Genomic DNA, 14,156 nt, shown 5'->3' with positions numbered 1-14,156 from the left:
TAGAGGTCTAGGTTTTGGACTTATTAGTATTTTCATTTGGTAGGGTTTTGGATACGCCCAAGTTGGTTCGGGCATTGTTAGGAATTATCATGACATCTTCGGCAAGACGAGAATGATCGTAGGAATTTTAGACACGCCCAAGCTGGTTCGGGTATTGCTAGGAAATTTAGGCTATAAATACGGAGGCTTTGGCTTCAGTCGGGGCAGTTGTTGAAGAACAGAGTAATCGAGGAGAGTTCGACGTTAGGGTTGTTGAAGAACGGAGTTGTTGAGTTCAAGCAGTCTGTGAGACAGTGGGTCAGTTTCAACGCTAGAGTGTTCAATCTTGGTTCAGAAAAGACAGTAGTTGTAAAAGTTCAGTTTTTCAACGTACGAGTAAAAGTCCAGTTCGGTTCAGTTTTTTTTCAACTTCGGTGTAGAAATACAGAAAGGTGATATAAGAAAAGGTGAATCGTTGTAATATAAGTTAAGTGATGGTTTGTGATACTTCAATATAGTTTATTAAAAATATATCGTCGGACTGTTATGAATTAAAAGATATCACATTCCGTGTAGTGTTTAGTTGAGCCCCTGGACGGTACAGGGCGCTTCAATATTATCAAATGAAATGTCTGAAAAAATCTCGAGAAGATTAATTCTTGAGGAATTTTTAAAAGGAATCCTATTCTTATGCACTTCAACTGTGAATACGGAAAGTTTTTGCGATTCTTTGTTACCAAGAAGTTGTTTTTCTTCTTAGCTCAAACCAATACGCGCAGCGCATGAGACGACCTCCCATGGGAGCTATGCGGCTAGTTAGCAAAACACAGGTTTTCCGTGAGCCATGAATTTGGTGAGAGGCTTGTTACTATTACATTTATGTATCACTGAGCCAACTCACGCGATCATCGTTATGTGCCAATCCTATATTACTGCACTATTGGAATATCATATCAATCTAATCTTGGGTTGAAAATGGGAAGTGATAGTTATATGCGACGCATGTGGTATGACTCTCAAATCGCCATTATATTGTTATATGCCTTGCATTTTGCTTCTATTATGTCGACTGGGTGCGCCAATGTATATGCAACTCCGATAATATCCTTCACATTTTGAAAAAAAAGTCTCCTTAGGCTGAAGCGGGAATCGAACTCACAACGCCTAAATGACCGACGTCGCTAACCACACGACCACGTAGCTCACTTAGTCGAATAGCGAAATTCTGCAAAACGTATTCAACTTTATCTTCCAATGTTGCTTTTCCACCCGGCCAAAGTTATATGCACAGCTAATGTATCGATCGTGTTATGTGCATATAACTCCGATATGCGCAAGTGTCATTGAGTTTTATTAGAAGGCTTTTCAATCGGAACTGTTTATAATATGATACGTATAACGATTCATTTGATGTGAACGTGTTAGGCTACGGGTACAATGTATGTGCAGTGTCTGATAAAATAGGCTCTTGGAATTATTTCAGTGTAGGCATAAATGTGAAACACCGAGTTCCATTCTACTGGTATAGTGTCACTTTTACCAACTTCGAGCATGTCTAATAATTCATAGCATTATAGCACATAAAGAACCTGGTTATTTACACAGTAAATTGACTTTTAGTAGAAGTGGGAGATGTATTAAATTTATCTTGCCTCGGCACCTATCGTCTAAGTATGGAAATTCCTTTTTTGTAAGAGGTGTTGCGTATTGGAACTCGTTACCAAATGAACTAACTGTTGAATCATCAGGGATGGGATTTAGACGGAAATGTTTTGAGCACTTTAGTTAAAAGATCCTGTTCGTGCAAGTGGTAGGATAAGTTCGGCAGGCAACATTTCTTCCATGTAGTTAAACTATTTTGTACGTTTCACATTTTATTCACTAACGGAGTGTACACTCAACTGGACATGACTACGTTGTGTTATTGACTAGAAACAATGGGTCAGATATGCTAGGCAGATGATGTAGGGCTAGAGTTTAGAGCCGGCAATACGGATGGTGGAGATCTCGTCCAAACATACTCCCCGCCTTGAAGTATTCACTTCAACAACCGAAAATTGATGCACTTCGACGTTGATCCTGGTGTGTTCGGTCCAATGCAAGCTTCCGATGGGTTGATTTTCGTCGTCAGAGATTTCCGCATGGGGCCACTTTACTGACGAGACTTCAAGCAACATGGCTATCTTGCATTCCAAACACGGCACAGATTGAAGGATACGGGGGACATGCAGTCCCGCCAGGGCACTTTGGATTACCCCGGAAAAAAATCGCTGTAAGAAGCACTGCATACATTCACCTTCAATCGAAACGAGCTCATTCCTGGACAACGAAGTGATCCCATTTACTGACTGGTAGGTAAAGCGAGAGAATAGTCTGCGCAAAGGCGATCCGATGACGACTCTGTAGAGCGATTAGCCATTGTTCGTAACTGATGTGATGTCGTCGACGGGTAATGCAGAGGTTGTTTTATTATTTCACTATCCATGGTAGATTTGTCGCACAGCAGGTCACGGCACCATTATGTTCGTGCAAGTGGTAGGATAAGTTCGGCAGGCAACATTTCTTCCATGTAGTTAAACTATTTTGTACGTTTCACATTTTATTCACTAACGGAGTGTACACTCAACTGGACATGACTACGTTGTGTTATTGACTAGAAACAATGGGTCAGATATGCTAGGCAGATGATGTAGGGCTAGAGTTTAGAGCCGGCAATACGGATGGTGGAGATCTCGTCCAAACATAAAGTGGTAGGATAAGTTCGGCAGGCAACATTTCTTCCATGTAGTTAAACTATTTTGTACGTTTCACATTTTATTCACTAACGGAGTGTACACTCAACTGGACATGACTACGTTGTGTTATTGACTAGAAACAATGGGTCAGATATGCTAGGCAGATGATGTAGGGCTAGAGTTTAGAGCCGGCAATACGGATGGTGGAGATCTCGTCCAAACATACTCCCCGCCTTGAAGTATTCACTTCAACAACCGAAAATTGATGCACTTCGACGTTGATCCTGGTGTGTTCGGTCCAATGCAAGCTTCCGATGGGTTGATTTTCGTCGTCAGAGATTTCCGCATGGGGCCACTTTACTGACGAGACTTCAAGCAACATGGCTATCTTGCATTCCAAACACGGCACAGATTGAAGGATACGGGGGACATGCAGTCCCGCCAGGGCACTTTGGATTACCCCGGAAAAAAATCGCTGTAAGAAGCACTGCATACATTCACCTTCAATCGAAACGAGCTCATTCCTGGACAACGAAGTGATCCCATTTACTGACTGGTAGGTAAAGCGAGAGAATAGTCTGCGCAAAGGCGATCCGATGACGACTCTGTAGAGCGATTAGCCATTGTTCGTAACTGATGTGATGTCGTCGACGGGTAATGCAGAGGTTGTTTTATTATTTCACTATCCATGGTAGATTTGTCGCACAGCAGGTCACGGCACCATTATGTTCGTGCAAGTGGTAGGATAAGTTCGGCAGGCAACATTTCTTCCATGTAGTTAAACTATTTTGTACGTTTCACATTTTATTCACTAACGGAGTGTACACTCAACTGGACATGACTACGTTGTGTTATTGACTAGAAACAATGGGTCAGATATGCTAGGCAGATGATGTAGGGCTAGAGTTTAGAGCCGGCAATACGGATGGTGGAGATCTCGTCCAAACAGATCCTTATCATACAAGACAACTTAACTAAGCTATGATTCTGTAAGGTCGAATGTTAATAGTTGCACTTATTCTACACAAAATCATTGTAACATAAAAAAGACGTTAGGTCTTAAGTTACTTATTTGAATAAATAAAATGAAAAATGAAAATGAAAATGAAATATGTTTGGGCACGTAATAGAAAATAGCCAACTTTCATGCTAAAAACGTACATATCTCATATGAGTGAAAAAATAACGAAACTACTACGAGCTACCGAAAGTAACGAATGGCATGAAGAAGCGAAAGATATTACAAATGTAAAGTGTTTATTTCATTTTCATTTATATTAGAAATTTCTTTTATTTTATTTTTTTTTCAAAGTGATTACGGCGGTAGCAACACTGTGCTTATGTTCTACACCGCACCCTTTCCCTACATTTGCTTCTAGGAGCCTCTATTTTTGTTTCAACACACAGAAGTACGTAGGCATATCGTGGCCCAAGTCGACACTGTTTTGGCCTGCGTTGAACAAAAATAGTTTTAATAAAAGTTTCCCCTTTTTTTTTTTTTGTCAATTGGTTTTTTGTTGTATGGTCCATGTATTTAGTTAGGTTCTTGTCAATTTGTCAGTTATTCGAAGTAGATCTCCAAGGTAATAGTCAATTAAGTCATTCTGATCTGCTCTATCATAGCAGCTTTAGTCTTTGCTTTATTGAAGTGTAGTTTCATTGGAAATATGCTGAATGTCGTTATTAAAAAGAGACGTCTGGAACTGTGTCCTGCTAGTTGTTCCGTCATGCACATACGTCATGTCTTAATAATGCCTAGGAGATTAACAAAAAACACGTGTGTTCGGTCAGATGTTCATTGCGTAGAAAGTCAAGGAAAAAAGGTTTCTTTATGGTCAGTTGTTATGTAAGCCTCGCTTGAAGCACTTCCCGTGAGAACCCTGTCATCTATACACCAACTAATCCGTAACTTAGTACACAGCTAAATACTATACTGTCAACTGGCGAAAAGCCTACAAGTGAATATTAAAATTAAAAAAATAAATAATAATGCTGTCTAGCGCATTGTTTCCTATCGGCCACTATTTTAGTCTAGTCCCAACTTTAAGTTTTTTTTTCCAATCTTAGCGTCTAGATACTTTCAGATAGATTCATCGAATGAGTCGAACCCGTATGTTAAATTATAGTCGATTCTGTGTCAAATTGTTTTCTTGATTTCGGTAATCGTTTTCTACTTCGCTGTGTTCATCTCTTGTGTCTTTAAATTGGTAACTGAACTTCTGATATTTTTCTGTTGGTGTCATAACACCATCTAAGAGATAAACAAAAATACGCCAAGTTGGTCAGTTGATTGTAATAAAACAAAAATTGCTTGTCAGCTATTATGTATTCATCTCCCTACAAATACTATGAAACATATTCAAATTCGTTCAATTGTCCTGTCGGTCCTACCTCGATAAACCATGTCATTTTCTCATGCGTGGCCTAGAAATGTCAACCTAGTCATACAAAAGTAACGTTGTTCAGTTAATAAAGAGCAGTCAGTTTTTGTCCAAAATGTCACGTCAAACGCATTGATGTCAACAATGCGTTTAAGTGTTCGCACGTTAGCTTCGAATCTATCAGCACAATAAAGTGCTGCAAATCTCCTTCCCACTCTTAATTTTTCGGTTGATTCTAATTGCTCTATTTAAAGAAAATATAACCAAGTACCTAACATTGTAAAACTTCTAAAAAGCGACTATGACATTAATAAATTACTAATCAAAATCAACCGAGAAACGTGGGAAATAGAGCCCAAACAACATTTTGAAGTCAGCTGGTTGTAAAAGGTTCCAAAACCTGTCACAAATCCTATAATAATTTTATTATTATTTGTAACGATCATCAAAACCTTCTCAAATCCAACCGACTTGAAACTATTGATTTATTTCAAGACCAACAATTGAAAAGGCCGCATCAACATTGCGTAAACAAACACGTTTCTGTCGACTTGAGGCCTTTTGACCTCCACCCACACACCTCACCACCATTAACAGAAAGCTTGATGTTTGCGCTTTCTGTTAGTGGTGGTGAAGTGTGTGGGTCGAGTTCAAAAGGCCTCAAGTCGATAGAAACATGTTTGTTTACAAAATGTTGATGTGGCCTTTTCAATTGTTGGTCTTGATTTATTTATTCGTCGTCAATCATATGTAGACCATTTGTTACAACTATGTTTTCTTAACCTAATATTATTTTTTTAGTAACGAATTACATTCAATTGTCTCTTAAGCTTAGCTTTCGACATACCGAAGTCAATGGACTCACATTGTTCATTATATAACCTCATCATTTGATTTATAGGTCCAAACATGGCATAATTAGTACGATAGTGATTAGTAGAAAAAATGCTGCGATTCCGTAATTGACGAGTAGGTGCATAAAAATTCAATTTTGATAAAATTTCCTGTGAATCAACTCGGTTGGATACGACGTCATTTATAAATGAAATCATGGCGAATTTTCGACGTTCTTTTAATGTTTGGATATCCAACAGCTTGCACCGTGCTTCATAAGGTGGCAGAGGCTGCCCACATCTCCAACCTAGTTTGCGAAGAGCGAATAATAAAAACTGTTTTTGAACAGATTCTATTCGGCTGACGTGATTATCTGAAAATGGCGACCATACTATACAACAATATTCTAGTATTGAACGAACATAGGAAATATATAATGTTTTTATTGTGTATGGGTCGTGGAAATTGTAACTAAAACGTTTTATGAACCCAAGCATCTTATTGGCCTTGTTAATGATTGTATTATAATGATCTATAAATGTCACTTTAGAATCTACTAGTACACCAAGGTCTCTTATTCTTTCACATTTTTGTACTGGTTGACCTCCCAACAAAACTGTTGTGTTTGGCGTGTTTAACTTCCTGCTAATGGAAATGGAGTTACATTTTTTTACATTAAGTTTCAATAGGCTTTTCTGACACCATGTGTAAAATACATTTATTTCATTTTGGAATAACCTAAAATCTTCATTGTTTCTTATTTCGAAGCACAGTTTCATGTCGTCAGCATATATGAGAATATTAGTCTTACTAAGTATAAAAGAAACATCATTGACATACAAGATAAACAAAAGTGGGCCTAAATGAGATCCTTGAGGAACTCCTGAAGTTAGATGTATTGGACTTGATTTAGCACTTTTGAATTTAACTATTTGTTGACGATTCGTGAGGTATGATTCAACCCATTTAAGAAGACCTGGTTCGAACCCTATTTTTTCCAATTTAAAGAGTAGCATGGGTATATCGATACGGTCAAAAGCTTTACTGAAATCTGTATAGATAGCCTCTACGTAGTTCCCATTATCCATGGCATTCAATGAGTAGTTAATGAATTCTACCAGATTTGTACTGGTAGAACGCCCTTTGAAGAAGCCATGTTGATTATGAGTTATCCTGTTTTTGATTTGCTGAAATAAATTTCCATTAATTAATGCTTCGAACAATTTGGGAATGCATGAAATAATAGCGATACCTCGGTAGTTACGCACGTCAGATTTCTTGCCGCTTTTGAATATGGGTATTAAGAAAGACTTTTTCCATGTTGATGGAAAATTACCTGTTTTAAGTGAAGTGTTGAAAAGCCAAAATAATGGCGCCGTCAATTCCATTGACAAAGACTTCAAAAATAAAGGTGGGATCCCGTCAGGTCCAGGTCCTTTAGAGGCATCTAAATTGTTGAGAGCGTCTGTAACTTCATGTACTTTAACTTGATCAACGCGAATGTCTCTTGAATATTCTGGAATGAATGAAAAGTATTCACGCTCTCGATCTTCTTCCGAAAAAGTGGTATAAACTTCTTGGAAAAAAGTTGCAAAAAGTTTGCAGATTTTTTCTGCGTTGTCACCTGTTTTTTCGTCAAGTTGCATTTCCGAAGGAAAGTTGTCTGATTTTAGTTTGCTATTCACGAGATGATAAAAATTTTTTGGGCATGACTTTATTTCGAGCTCCGTTTTTGTATTGTATTCTTCGAACGCAAAACTAATGGCCAGATTTAATTGATCGCAAATATTTAAATAGTTTGATAAATTTTCATTGTTGCTATTTTTCTTATAAATTTTGTGAGCTTTCTGCTTACGATTTCTTAAATTTTTTATTTCTTTATTGAACCATACAGGATGTTTTGAGTTGCCATGACGTCTTTTCTTTTTTAATGGTACTTCAGTCTGTATTATCTCAAACATTTTCTCGTAGAATATGTCAACTGCAAAATCGATATTGTCTTCATTTCTCAATAGTGTTTGCCAATCAATATCACTAAGTTTTTTCCTCAAACTTTCATAGTTAGCAGAACGATAGTCAAAAACTTCTTCAAATTCACAATCATCAGGTCTGTTGTTGGCATATACGAATATAGAAAACTCAAGAGCTGTGTGAAAAACTTCATTTTTCCATAATGGGGTCAGTGATTCTGCCACACAAAAATCTCCATCAATATTTGTCATTAATAAATCTAAAAAACAATCTTGCTGATTTCTCACATGATTAATATGATTAAGCCCAAGGCTTGCTGATTTATCACAAATGAACTGAAGCGTTTCGTTTTCACCAACAATTGGGAGCAAAATGCTCTCATTGTCAATATCTGCAATAAAGTCAATGTCACGCTGATTAAAATCGCCATAAATATGTACTTTTACTTCCGGGGGTAAGCTACTGATAATATTTTCTGCAGTATTGAAAAACTTTTCATATGTTGATGTCCTAGCATTATCCGGAGGAAAATAAACGGAAACAAAAATATGCGTTTCGCCAGCAATGTAGACTTTAACCCACACATGCTCAAACTCTTTGTATTTTGTGGTTGGGATGATTTCAGCATTGTAATTTGCAGAGACTGCAATTAAAACTCCACCACCTGATTTTTTCTCTGAAATGCGATAATCACGGACATCTCTAAAAACATTGTAAATGCTTCCAAAGATTTCCTCATTTCTGACTGATTCATCCCAACTAGTTTCCGTGCCCAAAATGATTGAAAAAGAGCAACTCAAAATTTGTTTGTGAATTTTATTAATCTTTGTTGCACTCTTCATACGATTAAAGTTTTGGCAGTAGACCAAAACCTCAGTTCTGGAGTTTGATTTTGGGTGATTAACATTTGAGGAATATGAGAGATTTAAACTATCGTTCTGTTCCCCCTGAAACTCAAAGTTTGTATTAATATTATTGTCACTGCTGTCTATGTGCATTCCGCCGTCGTCATAGTTTAAATTATTAAAGATACATTTACTACATGTAGAATTAATAGCGTTACCTTCATCTAAGGAATGCGTCAATTTCGGCAAAAACACTGACAGCAACATGATCCATCCATGCGTGACGTCGATGCTGTAGCCGGACTCGTGGGCACTGAACGGCCATTGGTGGTGAGTGGATTCAGCACTTCTCCTCTATGGAACTGAATGGACGGACGATACGAAGCTGATGATAGGCCCGAAAATAACTCTTTACCAGCAGCAAGTAGCTTCCCATCTGGAGAAAGACTGTTGCGACCGGCATTAGCGCCCCACGTGACTCGTTTGCATTGCTGGTTGTTGAAGCCTCGACTGCTGGACGACTGCATCTCCGGTCGACAAAAAGTGTTCCTGTTGGAACTATTGTTGCGGTTGTTGTTGATATTAATCGAGTTTTTATTACTGTGACGTTTTTCAGCGTTACTATTCCGGGTTCTGTTTGACTGAGTTGATAACTTATTTTTATTAAGCTTTTTACGTTTTCTTGCTTTTTCGGCATTTTTTTCCTGTTCCTCACGTCTTAACAATTTTGCATCATATTGGGACCAATCGGCTTTCCATACTTTTCTGGTACCCAAATAACGCCACCCATCATTTGTTTTGGGCGTAATTTTTGATGAATCCGTTTTCTTCGAGGATAAAACGTTACTTAATTCTGCTTCTAAACTGGAATATGATTCCAGTGATGCCGGTGAATACTCAGTGTTCTTTGAATTAATAATTTGTGCTGACCAAGTCTTTAATTCGTCAACAACATCAACGAACAAATTGGGGTTTGATGACATGGCGCTTGAAGCCGCCATATCCAGCTGCCTTTGGTTAATTTGGCATAAGTCGTTATTGATGCTACGCAACTCGGTAGATATACCCGTCGTTGCAGATTGTAATGAATTTGTTATGGACTCGTTCGTTTTTTTGGCAGCGACATCAACAACTGTGGTGATGTGGTTTTTTATTGCCGAGACACTTCCAGCTAAGCTGCTGGTTTTGTTTATGGCGGCAAGCTCATTTTTGATAGCAGTCATCAAAATCTCCAAACCTTCAAAAGCTTCATCGACGATGTGCTTTTTTTGATGTAGGTTTAGCTTATGAACAATTTCCGTATTTTGGTGCAGTTGTTCTGTTAAGAGTTTTTGCTGATCGTATAGTTGCGTAACTTCCAATTTTGCGGTGATAAGCTCCTGACAAGATGAGCAGCATGGTAGAATATATGAAGTAGAGTCTTCCACTTTCCTGTCCTTCCTTCGCAATGTACTTCGCAGTGTAGAGACTCCAACGCATGCGGCGTGGAACTTACGCGGGCACCCAGCACAAGTCCACAGTACTGAGTCGGCACAAATATCGGATGCACAAATTTCGCAGCACATGACGAACGCGAAAAAAAAAATAATAATTAAATAACAAATTGAAACCGCGCGCGGGTAGGAGCAATAAAAAATGCGTCCACTGTGATTGACGAACTGAACTGAAGTTGGGAATAGACTCTACTGAGTCCCGGCGGTTCCTCCGTGTTTATCGAGCATGTCTGATGCATATGATCAGCTATACTCCATCTGCAGCAGCCGGTTCGTGATGAACCGTTGGAGGCGCATTAAAGTGTTAAAAAGGTGATATGTTTCACTAAAGAACACTACATTACAATAATCAAAATGAAACTCCTTCACTTTAATACCGTCAACCCCTGCGAACTTGGCCAGGGATTTATATTAGAAATTTCTTTTACAACTAATAATATACATATAAGATTCGAACAAAAAGCAAATTCCACAAAAGGAATGCAATTATCGCAAATTAAAAATGGTAGTTTAAAGTGTGGATACTTCCGTGAATCGCATATCTGTCCCATTTGCATAGGAAATCCAGCAAAGATGGGACTGATATGCGATTCACGGCAGACTAGGAAAAGGTAACGTAAGTTATTCAAAAACCACTGAACCTTTTAGAGTGAGAGCGGAGGTAGATCTGATACCTCATTTTGGTCTACGTGGCTTATGATTGGTTCCAAAGGGCATTATTACTAATACGACGTGTCATCAGACCATTGTACATCGTCCTTAACCTTGATACCGCTACCTCTAGTATAAGCAGTATTAACCCTAAAAGGGATACCTGGGGTCCATTGGACCCCAGGCGCCTGTCAGAGCTCGTCTTTGATGGAACACACTCAACGAGGTGACGAAGCTGAGGCCATGAAGGTATCCCTTTTAGGGTTAATTAACCTTCCGTAACTCGCACGGTTGGCTAACACCGTCAGGACCACGCTAATCCTGAGTACAAAAAGCGAGATTTTTTCAACGTGTTGTACAAAATACAACAGCGCGATCGCTCGAGGGTTAATTAGATCCGTTTTATTATATTGTACTTGGACATATCTTATTTTGATGAATGCATCACCATGGGATCAGAAGCTGATACAATTTGAACAGTTTTGCACCGCGGAACTCCCCGATGGTCGTCCCTAAATCAGAGAAAACGAAACGCACACATCACAATTAAAAGAGCTAATTTATTGCGACACGTTAAAAGCAAAAAGGTACAAAACGAACTATGCGGAACGAACTGATATAAACTATGTCCTGTCCAAACAATACGACAACCACATTAAAAGCATTCATTGATGAGCATCTCCATCATCAGCCAGTGACAGCTATGTTGCCGACTGCGAGCCCAGCGCGCAGCTGCAGCGGCGTGTGCAGTACCGGATGGTGTGTACGAACTGTGTACAATGAGAATGATGTGCTACCTGTGCTACTCCCAATTCCCCTTCATTGGTTCTTCGTGCAATTTCGATTGCTCCGCCCAATCACGGAGTAATAACTACGAGCGGATATAGATTGAATCCTTTCATTTGGCACATTGGTAGTTTTCATAGGATACTTCTGGAGCTCGATTTGAATAGGTCGTATGTACATTTGTCTATATAAAATTCGATCAGTTTATTTAACCCTCTACTTCCCATGGTTGCTCTAGAGCACCATCGATTTTCGACGAACTCCGGACAAACGGAATTAGATGAATATGATGTAATAATTTTTAGAATATGGTTATAACCTCATAAGGTTAACCCAACTACTACCTACTTGTTTCAATAGTTGAACTATTGATAAACAATCAAAAACCTATTGATTTACAACCAAAATTTTTTTCATTGATTTCGAAAAATTTAACCAATTTGCAATAACTTTTGTTCTACCACTTTTTTCGGAAACGCTTTTCTGGCATAAATATAGTCGTTCAAAGTCGTGGGAAGGAAAGGGTTAAGTTATTGTAGCAATATGGAAGAAATTTTGGGGACTTTTAATGATGGAACGGAAAGCCTGTTTTGCAATGATTCTGCTGTATGTATCAACTTTGTTCAATTTCAACGGTTTTTGTTATAATAAGCGAACCCAACTGATCGAATTTTAAATCGACAAAAGCACATACGACCTTTTCAAATCGAGCTCCAGACTTGGTTATTTTTATAAAAAAAAATATTTCCCTTCGAATAGCCAACCCCGGTGCTCGTACCGTACTGAAAGTTTATATTTTTGCATTTAGGGGCCATCCATTAAGTACCTCACGGTCCTAGGGGGGAGGGGGGGTTTGTGAAAATGTGACAAGCAATGTATTAAGTATAGGAAAAACCCGTACGAAGGGGGGAGGGGGGGTCGAAAATTCCCGATTTTGCCGTGACGTACTAAATGGATGCTCCCTTAACAAACTCTGATACTACTTACATGGCCTGCACTACTGATGCTTGATATTATGCGGTCTGTCCCAGCAGGAAGGGCTAGGTTTCGACCTCTTTGCCCTCCCGCTGAATCACCTTCATTCATTTTTTAATCATCTGCAATAGAATATGATAAAAACATTATGATTAGTTACAAAAGCCAAATTCCAATTTATTATCTACTACTGTAATAAACATTGATCAGACAAATGCCTCGATTGTAATCCGAAGATACTCTACACCTCAAAAATAGAGGTGCGGAATATTCATTTTGTTTTTAGTAGTGTTATCATCATTGAAAAGCTAGCATCTGGTGGCTGCTTGGCGGGCGATGGCTGGTTCAATGCTTCCATAGCAACTGGAAGAGGTTATTCAAAGGTAAACAAAAAAAAACTACCGCGAAATTTTTATCCCAAGCTGTTAAACGAGAAATAACACAATTTGGTAGTATAAACAGAACATTCCGTACATTCAAAAACTGGTTTGAATTACTAATTAACGTATATTTACATATATGTTAATCGCATTTACAGCATTGAAAGTCAACATTACACTGCACTAGTTAACTTTGCGCACATAAATGATCAACAAAAGTTTGAGTCATAATTCTCCGTGCTTTCACCGTCAAAAATAATTTAAAACTGTTCAAAACTATCAACAATCCGAAAAATGTTTCTTTTCACAATTTCACACAGCCAGGCCCACCGTGTCGAGCAGCCGCCGCCATCTTGAAAATCCCAACACAAGCAACCTCGAGCTGGGGACTCGCCCTGCACGGACCGGGAGAAAATTCACAATTTACCTCAGCTATCTAGCGAATTTGACGCTGGCTCGGGATGTAAAACGTTCATTCCACACGCGCGATCCGATTGCACCCGGGCTGGAACGATAATCCGGGGAAATTTGCACGATTTTCGTCACTAATTCACCGATTTTCGACGCGAACGACAAGAATGCTTCCTACTTCGTGACTGCCGGAAAAGAGAATGATAAATTTGCTAATAAAGCCGTGAACGGGACCCGCTTTGAGATCAGGGTAGCCAACCGGTTTCCGCTTTGGCTGGTAAACTTGGCAAAAAGGGGTGATTCGACAAATTTGAAATGACGGTTTTGGACAAACATTCACGACTACGAAAGCATTAAAACACAGACAAACAGACGTAACAGCTTGAACGATATTCATGGAAATTCATCGCCCAGTTCACACTACCATCACCTGGTGGAAAAGTTGCACGAATCACTGTGTTGTGCCATATCGTCAACAGAAGGCGCTAGTGTGAAACGTCAAACGCATAGAAAAACGATGCGCGCGCCTCTGATCGTGAAATCCACAACTATAAGAATTTAAAATGATCGTAAAAAGCGTGGTCGATGGAAATTTCGCAAGTGTTACGTCTGTTTGTCTGTGATTTAGCATTTAATTCTAAAATTGAGCATTAAATTTTGATGCTCAAATTTTGATGATTAGGGGAACCAACGTATTTTGGACACAGCGTTTGGG

The 14,156-nt window shown here is 38.9% G+C and overlaps 1 protein-coding gene across 3 annotated transcripts in view; it reads right to left on the bottom strand.

Annotated features, from left to right (window-relative positions):
* Positions 1-13,660, bottom strand: part of LOC109414250 (helicase domino-like) — a 50,754-nt gene extending 37,094 nt beyond the window's left edge. For all 3 annotated transcript variants that reach the window (XM_062852091.1, XM_062852092.1, XM_062852093.1), the window contains exons 1-2: positions 13,458-13,660; positions 12,663-12,772 (exon numbers count right to left, since the gene is read on the bottom strand). In XM_062852091.1, coding sequence (XP_062708075.1) covers positions 12,663-12,761 — 99 coding nt within the window. In that variant the 5' untranslated portion in view covers positions 12,762-12,772; positions 13,458-13,660. The remainder of the gene's footprint in view (positions 1-12,662; positions 12,773-13,457) is intronic.
* Positions 13,661-14,156: the final 496 nt, after the last annotated feature.

This window comes from Aedes albopictus, chromosome 2 (genome assembly GCF_035046485.1).
Source record: "Aedes albopictus strain Foshan chromosome 2, AalbF5, whole genome shotgun sequence".
Classification (NCBI taxonomy): Eukaryota; Metazoa; Arthropoda; class Insecta; order Diptera; family Culicidae; genus Aedes; species Aedes albopictus.
The sequence above is the reverse complement of the archived record's forward strand: the minus strand, read 5'-3'. Positions and strand labels throughout refer to the sequence as shown.